The 24,623-nt window shown below is 42.3% G+C and overlaps 1 protein-coding gene across 2 annotated transcripts; it reads left to right on the top strand.

Annotated features, from left to right (window-relative positions):
- The first annotated feature begins 1,849 nt into the window (after positions 1-1,849).
- NFYB (nuclear transcription factor Y subunit beta) lies at positions 1,850-19,735 on the top strand. Of its 2 annotated transcripts, none has more exons than XM_064654851.1 (7): positions 1,850-2,018; positions 10,181-10,274; positions 10,782-10,912; positions 12,707-12,904; positions 14,628-14,709; positions 17,735-17,814; positions 18,029-19,735. In XM_064654851.1, exons 2-7 carry the CDS (start codon positions 10,181-10,183, stop codon positions 18,059-18,061), a joined length of 618 nt encoding a protein of 205 aa, XP_064510921.1. In that variant the 5' UTR covers positions 1,850-2,018; the 3' UTR covers positions 18,062-19,735. The 2 variants fall into 2 exon arrangements, with proteins under 2 accessions (XP_064510921.1, XP_064510920.1); XM_064654850.1 differs by having other exon boundaries at positions 1,954-2,046.
- Positions 19,736-24,623: the final 4,888 nt, after the last annotated feature.

Here is a 24,623-nt window from a genome sequence, read left to right as displayed (position 1 = left end):
CAAACTTAGTGTTCTTGCATTACTTGACATCTTCTGGCCATTTAAAAAAAAAAAAAAAAACTTATTACTGCTTATGGTACCCAGGAGGCAGAATCAAGCTGCATAATAGCATTTGCAGTAAAAACCTGTGGCCATGAAAAATTCTTCTCACTTGATGTTTCAGTTTAAACTCAAAACTCAAAAATCTGAATACATGGACGATGAGTGTATGTATCTAAATCTTTGTGATATACCAAAACATATGAAACTAATGTTGTTACGTGAAACCATGTGGAAATGTGTAAACTTTATTGAGTTTCCCTTTGTTTAAATCCCAATACCAGAAGAAAGCAAGGAAAGGAGGGTACTGTATTTATCAGAGGAGGATGCTAGCAGAGGTTATTGTGAAACACAAGTTTCACACTAGTTTAGTTAAAATACTTAAGAATCTCATGTAATGAAGAACGACTACAGGTTACGAAGAACTGCACAAAACAAAAATATTCTTGTTACCTCTGTTGTGGAGATTGCGCGTACATGTGTTGATGGCAGATGTGTGGAATGTCTTTGGCTGCCTTCACCTAGAAGGAAAATCCTTCTTTCCAATACTGGTAAATTGGCAGGACTGGTGGATTATGAAGTGTTTCATATAAATGTTTCATAAGAGAGGTTTATAAATCTCAGTGGAGAAGTCAGTCCAACTATCATCTTCACTCAGCAGCCCGTATTTCTTCAGGACAAAGCTTAAAAGCAGAAGGAAAACGTGCTCTTTAGGCCCTATATCACCAGAGGGAAATGATCTTTTCAGGTCTGCAGTGAGATTTTACTTCTGTAGAGGGAAGGAGTAACACAGACCCACAGATCCCTCCCCCAAGGTTCTGTCTCACCAAATGCTTTGTTGGACCGGGATCCCAGGAGCCATCTTTCTCCTTCATCGACCTACTCCTCTTCATCAGCCTCTGATGAAGGCTGTGCAAAATGTAGGAAGTCACTGGGGGATGTAACCTGTTCTCCTCTCAACTGATGAAGCTTGACACAAGTTGGAATAGAGCTGAGAAACCTCTATAAAAACCTTGTCCGCCCCGGTAACAGCAAGCACTGTCCACTGAGGTGACGAGGGGTGAGGACAGGGACAAGGTGAGCAGGACATTGCCTGGAAGGGCACTCTTTCCCCTGGTCCCCACCTCCCAGGGCATTAAGGATGACTGGGGGACTGGAGCATCTCTCTTACAAGGAAAGGCTGGGGAAGCTGGGCCTGTTCAGCCTTGAGAACAGACAATTGCGAAGGGGCCTTCATCAGTGTCTATCAGTATCTGAAGGGAGGATGTCAAGAGAATGGAGCCAGGCTCCTCTCAGTGGTGCCAAGCAACAGGACAAGAGGCAATGGGTAGAAATTGATGCACAGGAAGTTCCACCTGAATATGAGGAAGAACTTCTTTACTGTGAAGGTGACCGTGCACTGGAACAGGTTGCCCAGAGAGGCTGTGGAGTCTCCCTTGCTGGAGGTATTCCAGAACCATCTGGCTGCAATCCTGTGCACTGGGCTCTAGGATGACCCTGCCTTGTGCTGGGAGGCACAGAAGACCCACTGTGGTCCCTTCCAACCTGACCCATTCTTTGATTCTGTGATACCGCGGCCCCGGGGAAGAGCTGCGCCTGGTCAGAGACCGTGCTACACAAGCACCGCCACCAGCAGCAGCCCTGCCGGACTGAGCCCTTCTGGTGGGGACAGCCCTTGTTGTCAGCCCGGACCCCGCGGGCAGCCCCAGCCGCCGGCCGTACCCGGGCCCAGCCGCGGGGGAGGCGGGTCCGGCGCCCCCCGGGCCGGGCGACTCCATAAAGGAGGAGGGCAGGGCCGGCCCGGCGGGAGGGAGCGCGTTGAGGGAAGAGCCGGCGCGAGTGCCGGGGAGGCGGCGCGGAGGGAGGGCAGCCCGGCTGCGGGAAGCGGGGCTCCGCGCTGGGACTGGTTCCTTCGCAGCCATTTTCCGTCCAACCAAACAGCCGATTTGCGGAGGGAGCCAACCAGGGCCGCACTGGAGGTTTGTGCCTGGCTCCGGCCAATGATTGGTAACCGGTTCCACTGCAGGCTCGAATGAAATGTCCGTCTCCCTCCCCGGGCCCCGGCGCTGCCGCCGCGCCGCCGCCGCGGGCACCAGGAAGTGCGGGGCGGCCGCCCCGGGCCCCGCACCGGCCGCGCGCCGCTTTGTGCGGCCGGAGCCGCGGGGGCCGCGCGGCCGGGGAGCGGAGCGGGGCGGGCGGGCGGGGAGGGAGCGGAGCGGGCGGGCAGGGACGGAGGGAGGCGGCGGCGGCGGGGGGCGTCGGCAGGGGCGGCGGGGCGCTGCCCCCGCCGGTGTCCCGCTCTCTCCGCGGGCCCCCTACCCCCCCGCTCCGGCTCCATTTTGCGGCCTAGGCGGGGGTGAGGGCAGCAGGCGGGGCTGCCCCGCGGCCGCCCGGCACCCGCCCGGCCCGCTGAGGGGCGGCGGGCGCTCCGGGGCTCGCGGCCTCCCGCGGCCCCGCCACGGCGGTGTGCGATGTCCCCGCCGGCCGCGCTCGCTGTGCCCCGGGGCCGCCGCTCCCGCGGCTTTGTGGCGGCCGCGCCGGGCGGAGGGGGCTCCGCGCTCTTTTGTGTCCGCCCGGCCGAGCCCCCTCCCTTCGCCGCGGGGGCGAGGGTCGGGACCCCCACCACGCCCACGGCCCCGGGCCGGGACCCGGGCAGTGGCCCGGCCGCGCCTCCCGGTGCCCCCCGCGCCGTTGTCGGGACAGAAATTTCCTGGAAGGTTTGGCGGCGTTTTGCAGGGATAAGGAGCGGAGGGCGAGGCCCCGGGATGTGGTGCGAGTAACCCGGGTGGCGGTGCGGGCGGGAATAGAGGCCGGGCTGGCTGCAGGGGGCCCGGGCAGTGCGGGTGAGCGGCCCCTCGGCCCCGCAGGTGCGGCCAGCGCGGGAGTCACATCCAAGGTGACCAACAATAAAGTTGCTGATTAACTGCGGACTCTCGTCTTGTTCGATTTGTAAACAAGGGGTCACGACAGACGAGTTGCCTATCGAACAGATGCGAGCCAGGTGTCGGGAAGGCTTGGAGGCTGTGGGTATAGGTGGGAAGATTCCCCCCCGTGCCCCTGCGCTGGCTGCGTTTGCATCATTGAAGGGCATGAAATCGGGAAGTGGGATCGATCGGCTGGCACTGGCACAGACACAGCCGGGTGGCATCGACGCTTGTCCTGAAACACACGTGGCAGGCCGGGGAGAGACAGGACCCTGCCATTATCAATGTCCACACAACTCGGGTGTGTTCGGCAGGTGTTTTGGGGCAGACCTGTGTGTGCCAGCCACTGTTCTGTCTCTCCGGAATTATGTAGTTGGCGATCCCGAAGAGTTATTGTATAGGTTATTCACAGACAGTCGTACTGGAAAAAAATTTGGTATGTTCTGGTAATGTTTCTGCAGCTATAAAGATAACATTACTTATCCCCTTCGTGGGTCCTGCTGCAATACAGCAGCAATAGAAAATCAACAACTAGCTTTACCAATTTCTTCAAGGCTTAACCAAAAATATTTTGTTCTGCAAAGAACTGTCATGTAAAAGCTACCTACTGTGCTTGAATTGCTTTTGGGAGTGCAAAATTATTGATAACAATGACCTGAACATTTCTAGGCAGGGAGGAACATAGAAATTTGAGGTTCAGCTTTTGAATGGATTCTGTCACATGTAGTAACCTTTGCTTGTCATCCTGATAGATGGAAGTTATTGTCAATTAAAAAAAAATAATTGCAGCTTTCTCAAAAGAAGCTTTGGCAAAATGGTAACAAAAAGTAAAATGGCAGAAGCCACTTCAGGCATTATTCACAGGATTTGCAGGAATGGAGAAATGGTGTTTATACATAATCATTAGCATAGTGTTTCTAAACAATGAGCTAGTGATTGCTTTCATTTTCTCTTTGGTTATGTGGCCTGTGGCATGACAGTTACAATGTTAAGGGAGGATCCATCTGTAATTGTCTAGGACACCCAGGATGGTTCAGTCTGAATCATTATGAGGTCTGCCTGAGTCGCTTGAGCTCTGCATTGAGTGGGTGATTATTTACGGCCTTGGCAGCCAGCATTTACAGCTATGACATTATATTTGAGAGAAGTCAAGAACACTGGATATTACTCTTTACACTTCAGTATTTGACAGTTACAGCAGTTCAAAGCTTAACTCTTATTTGTGGTAATAACTACATGAAGGGAGGCAACATTCAGAAGTGGAATAAAAAAGATTGTTCAAGATACTGTGAAGATAGGTAACATTAAACACTGAAATTTTTAAAGTCTGATGCCTTGTTTTGTCGGCATTTAAAAAAGGTTTGCAAGGCTCTTCCTTTGGTGCTTTCAAATGCAGATCTCTAATGTCACTCTACCTTTAAAATTTTGCTTAGAAAGGAGTTTGACTGAGTTTTGCAATAGTACTTTGGAGAAACACAGTATTTGGAAATTGCTGTTTGAGTGGCAGGATGCTTGTAAAAAGGGCAAAACATGACTATATGTATGCCTGCTAAATAACATCAGTAGAATAAAAGAAAGTGTCAGCAAATTCAGTTTGGCTGAAAATACTGGCCTGGTCTGAAGTAGCTCTGTGAAACTCTTGCTTGTCCTGTTGCTTGAGAGGAAAAAGTTTCTTGGCACACTTGAGGTACTACTGCAATGAAGGAAAAACATAACCAACTTACAAAAGAAAAAGGCAGGATTTGTGGACTGCTGATTTAATAAACAGAACATCTTGGTTTTTCACAAAAATTGCTAGAAAAGTATCAAAAACTAAATACTGAGAGGTAATATGGGGATTTCAGTCAGGTTGCAGGAGGAAGGAGGTGCTGGTGCAGTCTGTTCAGCACTGCTGCCCTCTTCCAGCTTATGCAAAAGCAACAAAACTGCCTCCGTTCCTCTGTTCATCTTGTTTATTTTCCCCTCCAGCTTCTCTCTTCTGCTGCCAAAAAGGAGAATGCATGGAAACTCGGTTTCTCCTGCTTGCTCCATATCACTGATCCACTCCTACTTGATGTGAAAATACATGTGTTGTTAGTCCACCCATATGTATTGGAGCTGTGCTTGTGGACGTTAGCCAGCCTGGGAAGGAGCCACCATGTGCTCTAGCATAGCTGGATCCATGTGGAGGGGACTTGGGCCAGTGACATTGGGGCTCATAAGATGTAAAGTTGATAGGCTGTTACAAGGAGGGGGAAGGTGGAAAGGTAGCAATGCCCTGTTTGTGGTCCAGGGGAAGGAACCCGGTACAGCTGAAATGCTGATGAGCCTTAGTGATGCTGTGGGGTTCTCTAAGGATCAGTCTGCTTCTCCTAATGTTATTCTCCTGTGGGGGAAAACACTCTGTGAGAGATTAGAGAAGCCTGAGATGGAGAGAGAGAGAGAGAGAGAGAGAGAGAACAGGATGTATTTGTGTTGTAGGCATGTGCTAAGGGATTTTAACTTTATGCTTTTGTGTGTCTGCTGCAGCAATGTCTCATGAATGCATTCACCAGCTGGCATTTCCTGCTGCAGGAGACACTGCCAGGTGAGAATTCAGTGGGGAGTTAGGTTCCCCAGGAGTCACTGAAAAATAAAAGGAAACTAAAGTTGTATTTTCAATTGAAAAATTTTTCTTTTTAGCAGATGGGAGTGCAGAAAGCTCAAAAAACATGTTGTGTCTGTGCTGTTATGTACTGCTTCAGAGCTTTACATCTTGTGGCAAGGTGTGGCAAAATTAATCTACAGTGACTGATGTGGTTACTATCTACAGTTTATTATCATTTCTGTCCTGCTTCTTTGGCAGAAACAACTGTGTGGAATGTGTGTCAAGTGCTTCAGTTCATTGCATATAATTTTCTGCTGTCCCTCTTGTAGGGTAGCAGTTTGGGAGACGGGATGAATAAATACCACATGAAGTACTTAAATCGCAAGAGGCCTTTGGTTTCCCTTCAAGAGATCAGTTTTGCAAATCATTGCCAGATAACTTCCCCATTCTGAAGATAAAAATCATGTTTCTTTGATTAGTTTTAATTTTTTTTTCCTTTTATACTGATCTAAGCTTTAGTCCCTTTGCCCCCTCAGTGCTAACAGGTCTGGGCTTGCATTCTTCTTCAGTTATCATTTAGTTGAGCCACAGATACTGGTCTCTTAAGAGAGCTCATAAGATTAAACAGGATGCAAGATTTACTTTGAGATACTGAGATTTTATTAGTTTAGTATAGACATGTTATAGGAACGGTCTGAGTTGTGGGCAGCTGACAGGAGCATGTTTTTTTAAGCACCCTTCAGAATATTTATACCAGATGTCAGACTAAACCTGTATGTTCATTCACTTGCATCTTATCACTGAATTTTCGTTGATGTCTGAAGTGTTTCTCTTTTAACGTATTTATCAGGTTAATTTCTATGCATCAAGTAATTTATATATTCCTAGTAATATTCTTTTTCATTAAAGATGAAAAAAACAAAATTGAACAGAAAACCACTAGCAGAAAACTTTGTGCTGCTGCTCTGTATTCAGATTTATTTATTTTTTTTGCAGTGTAGCACTAAATGGTTGTGTCCTGTACTTCCTTGATTTCTCTTCCTGGTTGTTGATAAAAATCAGATAGTAGTGGCATGGTCATTTTAGAGACTGACATGTCACTTCAGATATGCTTAGCTCTCAGTCTTGATTCAGTCCATGTATATGCATGGAGGAGCTTCAGTGTTTTCCTGGTACTGGAGGCAGAGGATAACGTCCAACATGTAGTAAGTACTTCTTGCAGGTGTACACAGTATGTGCTCTGAGACCAGGTGTTGGAAGCCTCCTCCCTCATGCAATTCAGTGGCCACACAGGGCTAGGATTAAAAGTATCTTGTATTAAAAGACACTGCACTGTCTGCTGAAACTGCCATGCAAATGGCATGTATAATCTGCAAACGGGTACTTGTTTTTGAAGCAAGTTGTAACAACTCCAGGGGTTAAAGCAAAATCTGAGTGGGGAGTTCTTGCCCATCTGGACCTTTTAGGATTAGATCTCCCAGGAGATCTCCTGTTCATGAAATTTAGCATCTATTTCCATCCAAAGTGGTAGCTCTTCCTACTAAACGTGCCAGCATAAGAACTGTTGTCCTTTTAGTCTCTCAGTGACTGCAGTTAGTGTAGGCAGGGTGTTGTTTGTATGTTACATTGGAGTGTTGCCTTTCTAGAGTAACTTCAGGGACACAAAGTTTAGTGTATTTTGTGGCTTTGGAGGCGTTTTTTGCCTCTTTGTTTAAAGGAATGGGATTAATTAGCAACAGTGTATTGAGAGCAGTGTGTTCTCGTTTTCTGCGCCCTGTTGTGTGTACTACAGACCTTGTGCTGAGCTTGACAATCAGATAATGTGATTGACTTGTTTTGAACATCTGAAATTAAAACTGTAGTACATGAGCGTGTAAGTGTGTTGATTATGAGATGACCAGGATAGCAGTGGCCACAGCTTTCTGCAAGGTCATGTTTGTGTCATCCATCAGGCTCAAAGAAATACTAGTAGGGTGACTAGATGGTATATTAATTACAGTTGCTATATTCAGATGCCTAGGTCTAGATTTGAATTAAATGACAAATGTGGCTGAAGTTCTTCCATCAGCTTACTTGGATTGAAGTGGTGTGCAGGGATACAGCTCCTTTTCTCACTGTGAGGCCAGACAGGCTGTGGAGGGGGCTCATGGGGTAGCTGGGCAGGCTCTGGCTGTGGGGGTCTCCAAGATGGATAATGCCCTGGGCAATCTGCTCTGAGCTTGGAGCTGACCCTGCTTTGAGCAACAGTGGAAGTACAGAGACCTCCTGAGGCCCCTTCCAACCTGAATTATCCTGTGATCCTGGATTAGGGCCTGGTTATGCAGAAGGGTGTTACGCTGTCCATAATCTCCTGTCCCAAGGTTGTCCTGGCAGCTAAAAATCTTTCTTAAAGTAATGCTGACAGAAGTAATTTCAGTTGATATTAAGCTGTCAGTGCCTGTTTTCTTTATCTGAGTCAGATCTGCCTTTTTCTGTCGCAAGCCTTTTCCTGTCAATTTTGCTAATCACTGTTTTAGATTCATAATGTTGATAAACATTCACACAAATTCCCACTAATGGTGAAATAATAAACACTGTAAGTAGATCTGGAAATGTGCACACATAAAAGAATAGAAGCAAAGATGGTACCTTGAGGATGTATTAGTCTAATGTGGCCAAAACTGTCTGCAGATGCAGCAGAGGTTTAAAAGAGATTCAAGCAGAAATTGTCTTTTGAAGGTGGGCTGGGCTAATGAAAGCAAGATGGTTTCTTAAATGATATTGATGGGTCTTGGCAATAAAGGTTCAGATGGGGTAGCCTGCAGGAGGGGTGAGCAGAAACCAGTGAAGGAATTTGAAGAATATTGCAATCATAAAGGAAGGAAATGTTTTAGAAGATATGTTTCATAGGAGACTAAAAAAGGAGGGGGAAAGAAAGATCAAGGTATTTAAAATGGTCCTGGGGCTGAGTAAACTCAATGCTTAAAGATTGTTGAGATCCTGTGTTAAATTCTGGTATGGATCAGAGAGCTGAAACTGAGAATGAGACTGCCAGAAAATCCTACCTTAACTTTGGAGGTAGCTTTGGGGATTTACCAGACTGCAGAATGTTAATTGTTTCAAATTGCAGAAGGAAGAGAGGGACACAACTCTCTTAATGTTGTGTGATGTCAGTTTTGGTAATTCTTGACGTGCAGGACTGTGATATCCTTGCATTGTCGTTACAGTGAGCTGAGTAAGCAAACAGCAGATCCTTTGGAAAATTAAAAAGCAAAGTTAAATCTCCCAACAAAGTGTCTGCAAAATGCAGACGAAATGAATTTATGTGAAAGTTGGCACATAGAAGGCTAATGCCTAAAACACTACCTTTCCTTTGGGCAGAGATGCTGTGTAAGAAGTGAAACTGTTCTACAAAAGCCTATCAAAAGGGACCAGTAGTTCTTTAAAAAAGTCTCTGTGTGTGTGTGTGTGTGTGTGTGTGTGTGTAATACTCTACAATAAAGAAGACGTAGAAGGGTTGGTTTTTCTCTTGAGCAGCTCCTAAGGCTACATCCAGCTGTTGTAGTATTGCCTGAAATGTGAGCAGTGCTCGGGTTACTTGTGCATCTGTGGCCAAGTGCAACACCGGACGTTGCCTGGAGGTTTGAAAGCAGAACTCAGCCTTGTTGCCACAGGCAAAGTGCAGATTAGAGAGAGGTTAAATGCTCATATTTCTGGGTAGGTATAAAAATAACACCACATTGCTTCTTCCTGCCTCTCCCTCTCCAGGCTAATGTTTGTGGGAATAAGTGAGCTGTGTGGTCTCATTGGCAATGACCACATGACCCTTTGGGGCAAAGGTTGTTCTCCAAAGACACCAGGGACCAGTACAGTTGGTGCAGGACAGAGAGTGAATCCAGCTGAGTTCTGCCTTCCTGGGGCCTGTGTGCGCAGCTTGTCAGTAAAAAGGAGGGCAGTACTGGCTCTTTAGGCGTCCCTGTTTCTCCTGGCATTCAAACTATTGGACTGTGACCCCATCTCCAAAGCCTCAAGAAGAAGTCTTCTTGTTGGCCACCCTGTCAGAACATTGAGAGAGGAGCATTGAAGGATGCCCAGAGGAGTGAGGCAGGGCAGGACCAGGGAATGCAAAGGGAAACAACTCAGAAGGCACACAGGGGTGAGTGGTGCCTCAAGGAGGAGGAAGATGCAGAGCTGGTCCTGAAGTCTGGCTAGAAGTTTGTCAGTGGGCTTGACCAAAGCTGTTTGTGTGGAGTGTAAAGGTGAGTGAAGGATGCACTCTGTGTAGTAATAAATAGGTAAAGCATTCAGTGAGCAGGGCCCTGGTATAGGTTTTGGGTGTTGTTCAGAGAAACAAACGCCTTGACCTGTTCTGGTCAGGCCCTCCTGGGAACACAAGGTTGCTGTGTATGTGCTGCATGAACCAAATGGTTCTGTGCACGGCCTGTGCCTCTGGTTGAGCTCCTGGGGAAGCCTTACAAAACATTTTCTCTATTTCCACTGACTGTAAAGCTCAGTAACAAAGGTGGGGATGCTGTTCTCAAATGACAAAGTATTTATGCTTTGCAGAAATTGGTCTAACAGTTTTAAGTTGATTAATGTGCTGGTTTTCAGTAGCAGCTGTACTTAACAGTGTAACAATCATATCTAAAAGGTTGCCTTCCTCTGGTTGTAGATGGATGGTGATAGCTCCACGACAGATGCCTCTCAGTTAGGAATTGCTGGAGATTACATTGGTGGCAGTCACTATGTGATACAGCCTCATGATGGTAAGAAATGTTATAGTAAATGTACTATTTCTCTGTGTGTATATATATAGATATATATAATTTTTTTTTCTTTCCAGTTCTTGTATAGTTCTCTGCTATCTTTTCTCAAGCTAAGAATTTGCAGTTGTTTGTATTCATAATGTATTCAGATGTAAAGCATTTTTTCTGCATTCTGAAGGGTGGAGGTTGGATTTTTCAATGTTGGCACCGAGACCTTGAGGTGATGACAAAAAAAATTGATTTCCTAGGAAACAGTTTGTATTTTGACATGACGTTAAGAATGCCTGGTGATCAGCAGCCATGTACATTTCTGTGCATAATGAGATAAAGATTATATGTTTATAAAGATACCCTGATGTTGCATCTGTTTTTTTAATTATTTTGATGGTGTTAATGCACTGTGCTTTCAAAGGACTTCGTCCTTCAGTGTAAGATTTTAAACTGACTTTAATTATTGCCTGCTGTCTATCAAATACCATTTCTGTTAACTTTTCTTTATTTCATTAGACACAGAGGACAGCATGAATGATCATGAAGATACAAATGGCTCAAAAGAGAGTTTCAGAGAACAAGATATATATCTTCCAATTGCAAATGTGGCAAGAATAATGAAAAATGCCATACCCCAAACAGGAAAGGTAATACCCTTGTCTGTTAAAGAAAATGTGTTAATGAGTTTTATTCCTTCCTTTTGGTGAACTTGAGCTGGTAGAACAGTATATTTTTCCAAGTGATGCTGGTTTATTGGATAAAAGCCTTATAAAAGAAAAGGAAAAAAAATAGGAGCAGGAGGTAATTGAGACCAAGTCCATTTTTGTTAGGTTTCTGGAAGCTTTGAGTAACCACTATAATTAGAGCATCCAGAACAGTGTTCTTCATAGGGCTTTCAAGAGCTTTCTTTTTCCAAGATGTGTTCTCTGAAACTGTTGTAAAGGATGAGACTTGGTGACAATCCTGTATTACTAAAAATATTTTCTATGCAATTCTCTCAAGAGACTTAATCTACTTTTACTGAGGTGCATAACATTTTGAATAAGTGAACCATTTTGGATGAAATAAAAATCTGATCCTCATCCTGAAGGAAAGAGAGTGGTTAGCCTTCCATCACCCTGATTTTTACATACCCACATGCCAAAGTGACCTAGGAAGTCTGCCTTATACCATGTAGCAGATAAGGCCAGATATTGAAACCCTGGTTTTATTTCTTACTTCTAAGAATAGACTTTTTAATCCATTCTGCTGAGCTGGTGGTTGTATAATTATTTGATTGTTCTACCTGTTTATCTTAAACCTTTGCAGGGCTCCTATTACTTGCTGTTTCTCTATTGTATTCCAATTCCAGCCTAGCTAAAACTGGGATGGGTTTTTTTGGGATCACTCTAAATAGAAGGAAGACATAATTTACTTGCATCTCCTTGTACTTTTGTAGTGTTCAGGGCTTTCTGGAGATCTGGGTGTTACATTTATAACTTTGCTGTGAAAAACTCTACCCTAGTCCATATTGTCATAAATTTTTAGTGATCAAGATGAGATTTTTCTCAAGAATTTAGCATATGGGATGTAGAGCTATCTTGAAAAGTCAGGCTGTTTTTTTGTGAAAAACTGCAAAGGAAGTTGCTGGCTGGTGACTTCTGAAAATCTCGCCCTATGTGTCTGAAAATATCAGAGGAACTGGTGAAGATTTTGCATATGATTACTGCATCTTTTTTTTTTTTTAAATACAAATAAGGTTCTTCTCATGTGAAGAATCAGGATCTTAATTATTAAAATCTTCCCAAGTAATCATGAGTAATGCTTGCTGTAATTTTAAGTCATGAAAATTACTTTTGTCCAGCTGAAAACAATAATCACATTTACTTGTTTAATTCTTGCCAGGGGCATATGTTTCTTCATTTGAATTCTCATTTGGAAAATTTATACCAGAATATTAAAGCATTAGAAAGGCTTCCTGCTAGGCATATATTCTAGTCCCTGAATCTGTTCAGGATAAAAATACTTGTCATTGCTGAATTTGTGGGAACATACTGCAGTGGGGTTGGAACTGCTGGGTCTCTTAAAAGGAAGATGGAAGTGGGCTATGACATTGTAATGAACAGATTTAAAGAGACATAGGTAAGCAAAGCAAGCAGTACTGAGGTGCTTCTGTGTGTAAAAGCTTGTACAGAACATAGTTAGGACTTCAGGAGATCCTGATAGTTGTCTGTGCAGGCTGCTTGAAATAGTGAAACATAGGTAAAGCCATGTTGCAGCTGTTCTTACATAGAGCAGTGATGACATCCAGTGATTCCCTATGCAGTGTTGCCTGAATTGGTATTATCATTAGGTTTTGGGATGTTACCTTTATTATCTGGTGTATTCCCTGAGTTTTTTGTGGTGGGTTTTTTAAATCTTGCATCTTAATTAATAATTTTATGATACTTTTTCCTTACTAGATTGCTAAGGATGCAAAGGAATGTGTACAAGAGTGTGTAAGTGAATTCATCAGCTTTATAACATCAGAAGCAAGTGAGAGGTGTCACCAAGAGAAGAGAAAGACCATCAATGGAGAGGATATTCTCTTTGCCATGTCTACGTTGGGGTTTGATAGCTATGTTGAACCTTTGAAGTTATACCTCCAAAAATTCAGAGAGGTTGGTATATGCTTGAGTATTTCCTCACTTATTTAACCTAGTTGTGTTTAGCTCTCTGTCATTGTAATTATGTAACAGGTAACTTGCACAGTATCTCACAGCCACTAGGCAGGGAGTAATGTTATGTTTAAAAGCCTTCAGAGGATATCAAGAGAAAAAGGAGGAAGTAAGCATTTTGATTAGACTTGCTGATTCAGAGTAGTTAAAGCTTTCAACTGAATAAATTGTCTAATATATTCGTGGTAGTAAATTGCTCTCTTCTTTAAAGGTGCCTATTAAGAATGTTGGATTTGCTCTTTGGGTTCAGTCAATAAAACTGTGCTTGTCTACATCCTCTGTGGAAGTAGCCTAATGCCTTTTGTTTGTCTGGACTTCAGAGCTGCAGAAGAAAAATTGTTTTTCTCATGCTAGAATAATGATTCACATGGAAACCTATCTGCTTCAGTGGGGTTTTTAATTATTTTTTTTTAGCCTGTCCCTCGGTTTGCTTTTGATACATAGTAGTTTAACTTATCCCTTCTCTAGCAGAAAGTGTTTTTCTTTCAGCAATTTAGACTTTTTGAAAAAGGAAGTTGCTTCTGCTTGGGTGTTTTGTTCTGTTCTGCCTCCCCTGTCTAAATTGGCATTGCTATAGATGAGTATGCTCTTCAGACTTTGTTTTGTAGACCTAAGGTTTTTTTAATTAATGGGGTCAGACTCGCTAATGATATTTGATTTGCTGACAGCACTTAAAGCTTCCCCTTCCCAGAAGGTCATTTACTGTGATAACTGAGTAACAGGAGGGGTAATCTAAAAGTTGAAGTACTGCTGTGTACTGTCTTTTTCCAGTGCTGTGTAGCAGTTGCACATGCTGTGATAGTGCTGTATGTGCTTTAATTAAAAATGCAAATATTGCCTAGCTAGTTTCAGTACTACTGAAGAAGTCTGAAGTGGGTCTATGCTACTTTCATTCTTAATTGACTGTTTTTGCAGATTATATATGCTGTGGTAGCAGAGTAGTTGGATTGGGTTTTAATTGGATGGGTGAATCAGATAGCTTTGCTCATCAGTTTTAAATCTCCGTTCCAGCTAGAGTGTCTTCAGGGTACCATATACAATGAAATATTTCTGTTTTGTAACTGAGTATTTAGTCTGCAGCAAGCACTTGCAGAGAATACTTTTTATGCCCATATTATTTTCTTAGCTGTTTTTATGTAATAGCATAAAGCATTGAACTTCATACTTGTAAACCTGCATGCAGATGACTGGAGGTCTTGGCTTTCTGTGCCAATAGCCTTTCTGGCTGTAGTCCTTGACGTGGGAAGAGAAATTCAATATCTTGGTTTTAAATGTCAGTTCTTGTAGTTGTATGATGATGGTGCCTGTGTGTGGTTGGTAAGCAAATGTTGCACATTCTTGGTAGTTCTGAGATTCTGTGATTTCTTGTGAATGCTCTTAACAGCTCTGTTTGGATTACCACAGATCTTTGGCTTTCTGCAGAAGATGAAAAGCCTTTCTTAGAACTACACAGTCCTAGTTTGTCAAGTTTTGGTTTCAGGAGTATGGCTAAGATGAAAGACACTTGTAGTATGCATGTTATCAAATCCAATAGAGTTTACAGGTCTTAGATGTCAAGCTCCAGTTGCTGCACAGTGACTCTTCTGCAAGTTCCAAATGTTGGCTAGAGCTCATGGGGCTTTGAAAAAGTCTCAAGCTTGTTTTTTTGTGCTATCTCTCTCTGTAGGCAATGAAAGGAGAAAAGGGAATTGCGGGAACAGTTACAACCGGAGACGGTCTAAGTGAGGAGCTCACAGAGGAAGCATTTAGTAAGTAATAATTTTTAATTTATTATATTATTACTACAGCTTTCATAAAAACAGCAGTTCCTTTAGATATCAGAATTCTTACTTGAGGAATATATCCTGGACTGGCCACATGTTATGCCTGTAATCCATTGAGATTTTTGTTTGAGATATCTGGGGGATAACCTGTGCTGAGATAAACTCCTACCATTGAGTAGGGTTTTGGTCAGAAGTCATATAGTGGTAAATGATAACACTCCAGTAATAGCTAATATCAACTGTGGAAGATTTTTAAATGCATATATTAGTGCTAGTATTTTTCTCTACACTTTCTTCTTTTTTTTTTTTTTTTCCCTAGCAGCTACATGTTTAGGCCACATTCGTTCTACTTGCAAGACTGTGGGGGGATAAAAGTGACTTGAGGACTTGAGGAGCTCATCTTTGAGAATGAGGCAGAGAAAAACGTCATCTTCATATAATTCTAAAATACTTAGTATTTCTTACATTTGAAAGAATACACAGATTGGCAAATAAAAGGTGTAGGGCAAGGAGCATCATGTGAATTCACTGTAGTTCTTCTTCCTTATACTGTGAATTAAAGCCTGACAATTGTAGGGATTTGCACTGGTTTTGTTGATGTGGGATTCCTGCATGTAGTCTTTACCTTGGCTTTCAAATGTTAGGGGCTGGTAATGTTGAAGCTGATACAAGAAGAATGAGTAAGCACAGCTCTAGTCATATCTACTGATAAGATTTAGTTTTTCAAGTATCTGATAAATATTCTGTTTAAAGTCACTGCTGAACTAGTAAAAATTCAAAGCCTGAGGACCAAAATGACCTATTCAGGGTCAGAAACATACTTTGCTCCCAGTTTGATGACTTTGGATACCTAATACAGATTCTTCAGGTCTCTTCCAGCCTGGAAGATAAGCTTGTAAAACTGGCTCAAAACTAAGAATCAAAATTTAAATATTGCAGTGGACTTATAGAAAGCTTTATTTTTTTAAATATGACCCTTTTAATTTTATAATTAAAGATTAGGCAATGCAAATAGTAAAATCTTATCTGTAGTCACTCATAGGTAATAGCTCTGTTTGTTCTGAAGTAGTAAGGGACTATCACAACTATGGGCCCTACTTGTTTTACCTTGGGCATGTTGCTAATGGTTTCTATTCTACATTGCAGCTGTTTGGAGTCTGTCCAGTTTGGAAGTGTGTTGAATCAATATATAGAAATTGTTCTAAAAGGTTTATTTCATGTAAATACTGATTTGTATTTGTGTATATTCTGATTTTCGCTTCAAGCATCTAAACTGCTGTTCAGGAATTGAGGGGGAATATGTAGTTGGAAACTTCTCGTTGTGTCTGTGTCCACTGTCTTGTTTTATAGAGCAAAGGGGCAAATTCACAAAAAGTTTCTCCTCTTGATGCTCATGGGCTGCTTAGCCCGAGTACAATGCTCACCAGAAAATAGAAACTGGAATCAAGAAATCAACTTACTCTATGGATCCTCTGTCCCCCTCCCAGATTTGATGTGATCTGTTAAGCTTCAGAAGGCTGAAGGGCTGCTCCTAGTTCTTGTTCAAATATCTCAGGCTTACTCTATGAAATAGAGTACTCTATGAAATAAACCTCAATTTGGTGTGATTTGAAAAGAGCAACTTTAAAAGTAATATTAAGTCCTGGCAAGATGCAAAGGAGATGTTGCAGTAGTAGAAGAAGGTAGAAAAAATTTATGTGAAATAGCTGACCATGTCAAGTGCTGCAGGTATTTCTCTCCCAAGGGGCAGCTACAGATCTGTCCAGAATGATGGTCTCACTGCAGCAGTAGCAGTGACTGCTGTGGCACAACCCTCAGCTATTTGTTTTAGCCTCACATCAGAGCTGGGTCAGAGTCTTGCCATTAAGCTGTGTTGGATGTGAAACATGCAGATTGAAGGGCAGTAAATTTTAGACCTGCCAGAGCCACTCTCACTATGATCTTAATGCAGCTCTTAACTTGCAACTGAAGTAACTGAAAACTTGTACAACCAAGGAGGAAATTAAAAAAAAAGGTGACAAAACCCCCAACCAACCAAAAATCCAATTACGAAGCCATCAAGTGTCAGCTTTCAAATGAAAACTGTTAAGGATTATACTGTGTTTTCAAAATTTTTTGTTGGTTATAGATCTTGTCTATACTTAATGACTGAAAACAAAGCCCCATTGTTTGCATCCTAGAGGAAAATGTTATGTTACAGTGACTCAACTTACAGTTTAAGAGTTCTGCTACTTTGCTGCCAAGTAGCAGTTGTAACATACCTACTCCCTCACAGAGCTCAGGGTACATGTTATTGTGAAGGTTTATGTTATAGCATCGCTCCCCATGTCTTCTCTCTGTATTTCAGAAGTACTTTTTACTCTTTTTGTTGGCCTCCTCTCTCCTGTGTGAAATCCAGAGCTCTTGTGCATACCCTGAAGGACATGCTGAAGTCAACCAGTGTAACGTCAGGCTCTGGCAGTGCCTTTTATTTTTTGCCATTGCCTGCCTCTGTTCATCTCTGCTGCCTCCCAGGAGGCTTCCATATTATGGAGTTCCTGATGGATTCTGTTTTATAAAGCAGCATAACCATTTCATTGAGTTCCTCACACATGGGTATGCTCAAGTGCTAACCAAACACAATTGAATTTCCCACGTTTCTTGGGATATCAAATGCTGGAGATTGCTTTTTCAGTGGTCAGGATGGCCACTCTGCTCCATTTGCCAGGGTACAGCTGGGTATGTTCTGCTTCAGACATGTGCAGGGCAAAAACAAGGTGCTGTCTTTTAGGTTATCTGATGCAAATTTAAGTTGAATTTTGTTTCTTAAGTGTTTCTTCTTAATGGGAAGAAACTTGTTTACTTATAACACTTGGTAACAAGTGTGTCTATATGCAGTGTGGGATGGTAGCTGTCAGGAGATGAAGGGCTCTGTAGCCATGGAGTGGAACACAAAGGTTATTTAATGGACACAAGGCTCTGTATATCCAGCAGCTCCTGTCTAACTTTTTTAAAATACTCTTTCTTTCAGCTAACCAGTTGCCAGCAGGCTTAATAACCACAGATGGCCAACAGCAGAATGTTATGGTCTACACAACATCATATCAACAGGTACTGTATCCCATCCCCTACTCTCCCTTTCTGCTGCTAAAACTCAAGCACTGATTCAGCTGCTCTGTTCTGAAAGATGAGAATGGATTTCATTTAGTCCTTTGGTGGTGGCTGTGCTGCCATTTCAACACCACAACAGTTCACGGCTGCTGCTGCTGCAATGCAGTTTCAGAAAAGGTGCATTTGAATGTAAACTTGCATTTTCTTTCTCTAGATCTCCGGTGTTCAACAAATTCAGTTCTCATGATTTTGAAGAAAACTTTTTATCTGGGAACATGAGACGGAAAACCTGTGCAACTCTAATGAAGAGGCAGTTTTAATGACTGGTGAAGAGATTTATCTCTTTGTATATTAAATAGCTGTAATGTAGCTACCAGAAGCTTGACTAATTGAGGTGTGAGTTCTGACTCAAATCTTTTTCATGATGATTTTAAAAAAAATAATTGGATTTTAAAGGTATTAAAGTATTTTTGTTTTGTACAAGAGTTTGTTGCTCTGTATAACTCCTGTATGCATTGTATATTGCAATTTATTACTGTCAGAGATTTGTAGACAGTTTCTTATTTTCATATTGAATCATGTTACTTTTGTAATTCAGGTAAACAGCTGGGTTAATTCATGTTTACCCTTTGAATTAAATTGTAAGGGTAAAGTTCATTTTTGAATGCAAGTTGCCTTTATTATAAAGATTGAGTTGGTCTTGGTTATGTAACTTGTCTTGCATGACAACCTCAACTAACTTTACATGTCAGCATATTTATTGAAATTTTGAAAGGGACTTTTTCCTCATGAAATGAGCAGCTCAAAAGAATTGCTACAACTGTTTTTTTAATGTAACTTCTGAATTAAAAGTTAATCAAAACCAATGAATGCTCTACTACATTTAGGGGCTTAGAGCTTATCAACAGTGTTGAAAGCACTGACTGTGTGTGATGCAGGTTTTTTTTTAGTTGCATTAACTCTCCTTTAACTTACTTTGATATTTTTAAGGTGGTCTTTCTGCCTTCGTTTTTATCTATGGTTTTTAGAATCCAAAACTTAGAAATCCAAGGCTAGTGGGGGAGGGGGGGATTTTATAGTCCTTGTGGTAAAAGATCTCATTTTAACTTTTTACTGAAATGTTTTAAGGTTTCTTGTGAGACTGTGGGAACTCAAATGTGTTAGTGACTCTGTGTGCAGGCTGCCTCTGTGTGTGTGTGTGTGTGTGTGTGTGTGTGTGTGTGTGTGTGCAGGAGTGGCTGAAACTTGAACAAGTGATACAAACCTGAAATGGAAGACAGACTTCTAGTTTGCTGTCTCTTTCCTGGTTTTGCAATAAACTCTTCCTGGGTAATGTAGTGCTGTATATTTAGTGAGCTGTTCTTGGTAACATTTCTGTTTCTTTAATAATTGGGTGGGTAATTTTGTTGCCATGTCTTAGCCTGTTAGGGTAATGGTGGGGGTTTCAGTAATATATCTTACTCAGACTGAATTTTGGGACCTTTGATATTTTTACTGTTTGCAGTGGACTGCAATGTAATATAATAATTATCTTTCCACCTACATGTCATTAATTTAAGCAAACTGCACCTTGCAACTGTTGCCATATAATTTCTTGTTGGTTTTGTCTTTTCTGAAAAAAAAAAAGAAAAAAAAAAGTAAAAAAAAAGTAACAGTTCAGTATTGGGAAAATAGCTTAAACTAAGACATCCTGGAAGCCTGAAATAGGCAGTTCTTTGCTAAACAAAAATTTTATGTATGTGCAGATTTAAACAGCGTTTCTTACATGTCAACATCATGCTGGCAGAGCCTTTGGAGGTGATCCAGTGTATTCTGTGGCAGTCTGGATGGATGTTCTGGGTTTTGTGGCAGCCTGTCATTCTTCAGCAGCTATGACTGAACAAATGGAGTTTTTCATTAAATGTAAAAATGAATAACACAATCCCTACATGAGCCCCTTCTGTTTGTATTCCATTTATTTCAGGGCAGCATACCCTGTTCTTGATGTTCCCAGATTTGCAATGGAAAAAAGCTGTGATACCAGCTATGGAGAAGCTAAGAGAGATTTGGCAGTTGGAAGTGCAGGAAGGGGGCTGAGGTCATCCCGCTCCACACATTTGCTTGAAACAAGCAACATTTTTCAGTCTGCCCCCTCTTCTGAGAGTTTAGGTTAAAGTATTTTGAGTTTGTGGTTTATACACCATTATGTGAGCAAAGGAGCGTTTTTTCTTTCTTCTCTTCCTCACCCCCTGAGGTCCAGGCACAAAACTGCAACCAACTTGCTCATTCACTTCTGAAACTGCATAAACAGAAGTAATAGTGCAACACTTTGTTCCATCTCTCTTTGAAACCATTCTAATAAAGTCTGAAAAAATACTTGCCTAATTTATATTAGGAGTAGCACAACCACTGCAGAGCCGTTAGTTTTGTTTAACAACTGCTGATGCATGTTCTCACTTTTTAAGTATTCCAAGTTTACAAGTAGCTTAGACCCAAAGCAAGAATGACCATTCCTGCTGCATCCCATGTGTCCCTACAAAACTGCTGTGTTTGGTTCTCTGAATGTTTTGTTTGAACTGACATAACCCCAAATTGAGCTTGTGCTCGAGACAGCTGTGGCAGCCTGTGCTGAGACTTGGAGAAAGGCTGCTTGCAACAGCAGTGATGTTCAAAGATCTGTTTCCAAGCACAGTGACTTTTTTTAGGTGTGTTTTCATGACACAAGCAAATTTTACCACAGCGATTTTTTTAAAATGAATTTCTGTGTAACTTGATCCTTCTGACATTTCTTTATAGAGTGCTTGTGGTGTCTTTAAAAGCACAGAATTGCTGTTATCTCTGGTCAAACTGCAGTTATGAGAAAAGCTGATTTAGGTGGTGCTCTTCTACATCCCCTTTTCATTACAGGCTTAATGGGAGCTGAGGCTCTGCCTTTACCAGTTTTGTTGATGTACATATGCATTGTTTTACTATTTTATTTATTCCTCTCTTCTGATCTCTACTGAATGCTAAAATATGTGGCTGGATGATGTAGCCAGAACACAGATGGAGTCCTGGCATGAGGTGGTACATTCTAAATATCTACTGACCCATGGTTATCTGCCTGTAGGTAAAAATCAGCCTGAGTTATGTGGGCTGTTCTTCAAATAGCTGTCCTCCTTGAACTGCACCCTGATATGCTGTGCATCATGTCAGATTAGTAGATGATCCCTATTGCAGTTTCAGGATGATGCTCATTAAGATGTTGCAAGCATATATAGGTGATTTCTCTCTTGCCTTTGGCAGGAGAGGAAGCATATGGGCAACTGCACACACAGAGGAGATTCCTCAGTGCAAAGCAAGGGGGAGAGCCAAGGGCTAGTGTTTTCCCCAGCACCTTGCTGTCATGATAAGAGTTGGCAGCAGCCTTGCTTATAGCTATAATATGTTCCTCATTTTGCAGAGCTCTGAATGTGATTAATGTTCTAGTTGTTATGTAGACTCGCTGCTTCAGTTGCATTTACAGCAATAAGACAACTTGCTTTTAAGTCACTGTACTCCCAAGTGGTGCAGGCTTGAGTTTTTCAGTTTTGATTTGTACCAAGTAAAGTAAAAGAAAGGAAGATTTTCACCTAAATTTGAAGTGAATTTTCTTGTGCCTATAGATGAAAAAACCACACCCCTGTATGTAGATTCTAAGATTAATAACACTATAGGAAAATTATATTTTATACAGGGCCCAAGCAGCCCTAGAGGAAGAAGTTAAATATTGATAATGTGGACCATGGTTCTTACTGTTCTCCTGTCAGAGTGGTTTGGTGGAAGGAGCAGTGGTAGGATGCCTTTTGGATGTGGTACACTTTAAGATATACCTTGTTGAAAATACAAACCAATTTCTCCTCTTCAAAAATCAGATATGCTGTTCTGGCAAAATAATTCACACTTTTGTCCTTTAAAAGGCTGAAAAAATACATTCAAGCAACCAAATATCGATCCATTTACCTATTGATTTGTGAAAGTGGGATGATAATGGAATGCAACGTCACCTCTGACCCTCAGTATGTAAAAGTTTAATGGGAAGCTCTCTGGAAACTGCCAGTTCAGCTTGTGGTGACATCCAAGGCCACGTGCTCTTGGGAGTGAGGGCAGTTTGCTCCTGTGCACAATGGTCTCCAAATTGGTGCCAGCTGCAGTTTATTAAATCAGAGTCTCCAAGGATGGCTGTGGAGGCAGGGCCAGAGGTGAGGCTGTGCACAGCAGCTCAGACTGAGTCAGCTCCCCGTGTATAAGAAATCTTCCAGGCAAATTTCCAGGGTCATTTCCTGGAATATTTTACTGCAGCACAGTCGGCCAGGGGATCTGTTTATCAGGAGCAATGGCACCTGATTTGCGTTTGTATGAAAGAAAACTATTGATGGTTTAAATCTGCTGGGCAGAGGAGCATCCTTGGGGCTGCTAATCTGATCTGTGTGTGCCTTACACTTAATCTGGCTCAGCCCACACAGTAACATGAACAGCAAATAAAACCACCTCCCAACAGCACACCTGAGACTCACAGTTCAGGTGTAAGTGCTGTGTCACTCAAAATACAGCTGCAGCTAGAGCATGGCCACCATTTTATGCAACAGCAAATTAGGAGGAGTATATAATATTTTCACTTCTCTCTGCACCCTGTGGGAAGACAGTCAACCCCAGAAAAGCTTATGTCCCATCACTGTCGAGAGCAACACAGCACAGATAAAGGGTGCTGGGATGCACAGGTTTGTTTCTGCAGCATCCAACTCCTTGGCCCCAGCCATGAAATCCAAAGCCAGCCAGACACCCAAGTTCCCTGTGTAATGTAACATACCAGGAAAAGCAACCTGATGAGCAGGGAGATGCCCAGAGCCAGCTAACAGGAAAGGCTAAGCACTGAGGGAGAAGGAAAGGATCCAAAAATCTCACCTCCAGCCAGCTGGAGAACATTTCTGCTACAGGGAAACAGGCTCCATCACTTTGTGATGAGAAAACAGGGCCTGGGGAGTGTTGCATCAGAGGATGAGTCCACTCTCACTCCATTGAAAACCATGAGCAACAGCCACATTTCACAAGCCAAGCAGCTGAAACTCATCCCAAATGTCTCTGGGGTGGATGCAGTGGGATCAAGTTCTGTACCCATCAGAAAAAGAAATAATAACAATAAATGGCCATTTCGTCTGGCTTGACAGCTCCCACATTGCTTCAGATGACTCAGCAGCACTTTTCTACAGCAGCTTCATCTTCCTAACTTTCTTCGGTTATCTTTCAATAATAACCACATAAATATCCTGCATTTACACTAAAACATTTACGCTGTAACATAAATAGGTGAAACCTCAAACTATTTCAAGCCTTTTTTTTTTCAAGACAGTTATTTCAGAGAGTTGCTCCTGGACTCCATTTTCCTTATGGAGCAGACAGCATTTAAGGTCGACATAAAAGTCTCTTCTCTAGTCAGGCAAAGTACAATGAAGAAATAATTGCAAAGCTGCTACTAAAAAGGAAAATTTGGGATATTTCTTAATACTGCTCAAAGTTGCAAGGTGCTACTTGTACTAAATAACTTTTTGTTAAAGGAGAACTATCAGCACTCCACGTAAGAGAGTGATGGTTACTCTAAAAGGCAGTAAAGAGTCCCAGACAATAAACATTTAAATTAGTGAATGCAGACAAAAAAAGAGGATGCAAACAAAACTAAGGAAATATTGCTTTTGAACCTTCTAAAATGGCATTATACCCAGTGTGCCTCTTTTAAGAATCACTTGGAAATAACTATATTGATAACTTCCATGTGTGGATAACAATATTTCGTAATTTAAACAGATACAGAAATAACTCTCTGAACACCAGGACACACTGAAATGCTTCGTCTCTTTTTCTCTTTGAAGATACCGCATCCAAGCCTTAGTTTTCATTTTAAGGAGCTGCTGTACCAACTTAGCAATTATGTCATATATTAAAAGCAGATGCTTGTGAGAGGCAAGAACCCCCTTGAAAAAAAACAATGACAGCAAACTATGCCCAGCCCCAGTTTGGTAGACATTTTTGTTGTTACTGTCAGGGCTGTAAGTCCAACAAGTACCGTAAAGTGCTTCAGGCTTTTGAAGGATTTAGGGAACAGACCAAGGCTTCATTTAGCAGCTTTATAGATGCCAGATTTTTACCAGATACCCTTAGGCACATAAGGATGGAGTTAGACAAACGGGCCCACAAGCTTACAGAGATCTCTTGGGCCTTCCTGCCATCCTCCCTCCAGGGGGCTGCAGGTGCAAGACACAAATTCTACGATCTGGCTGGATGCCCAACCTACCCCCACCTGCCTCCCAGCACGCCCTGGGGGTTTCCCCTCTCTGGGGGCAGTGCTGGAGATGCAGTATCCTACAGACTCATTCATGGAACAAGAGAATTCATTTTAAGCTCATCGTCCTGATACCTTTCAGCTAACTTCTGGATAAATAAAGGAGATCTCCACTTCCAGATCAGTGCAAAACACACCAAAATGAAGATTTCACAGCTACTAACAGGAGGAGGAACACGCTCACTGCACACAATGCCAGCAGTCAGTGCTCCACCCCTGCCCTGGGAATCTGGAAATGCTTCAGTGTCAGAACTGGAAGCCACAGAATAAAACCCCTGATGTTTAGCTCATTAGAAAATATAAAAATACACAGAGGACCAGCTAATGCCATAAAGAAAAATAAGCCTGAGTTGTTTTTAAGATAAATTCATACAGCAAATTCAAATTTGCCTTCAAGAGAAAATAACTCCTACTCTGAGAATCTTATTAACAGAAAGAAAACAGCATGAGGGAATTCTTCACTGATTGTTTAGGT

This window comes from Pseudopipra pipra, chromosome 5, assembly GCF_036250125.1.
Source record: "Pseudopipra pipra isolate bDixPip1 chromosome 5, bDixPip1.hap1, whole genome shotgun sequence".
Classification (NCBI taxonomy): domain Eukaryota; kingdom Metazoa; phylum Chordata; class Aves; order Passeriformes; family Pipridae; genus Pseudopipra; species Pseudopipra pipra.
The sequence above is the reverse complement of the archived record's forward strand: the minus strand, read 5'-3'. Positions and strand labels throughout refer to the sequence as shown.

What these genes read in the sequence shown, in the direction of transcription:
- NFYB (XM_064654851.1), top strand. Translation starts at nt 10,181, where the DNA reads ATGGATGGTGATAGCTCCACGACAGATGCCTCTCAGTTAGGAATTGCT. An exon ending in TGTGATACAGCCTCATGATG is followed by an intron (nt 10,275 to 10,781) that starts GTAAGAAATGTT and finishes TTATTTCATTAG; the next exon opens with ACACAGAGGACAGCATGAAT. An exon ending in ACCTCCAAAAATTCAGAGAG is followed by an intron (nt 12,905 to 14,627) that starts GTTGGTATATGC and finishes CTCTCTCTGTAG; the next exon opens with GCAATGAAAGGAGAAAAGGG.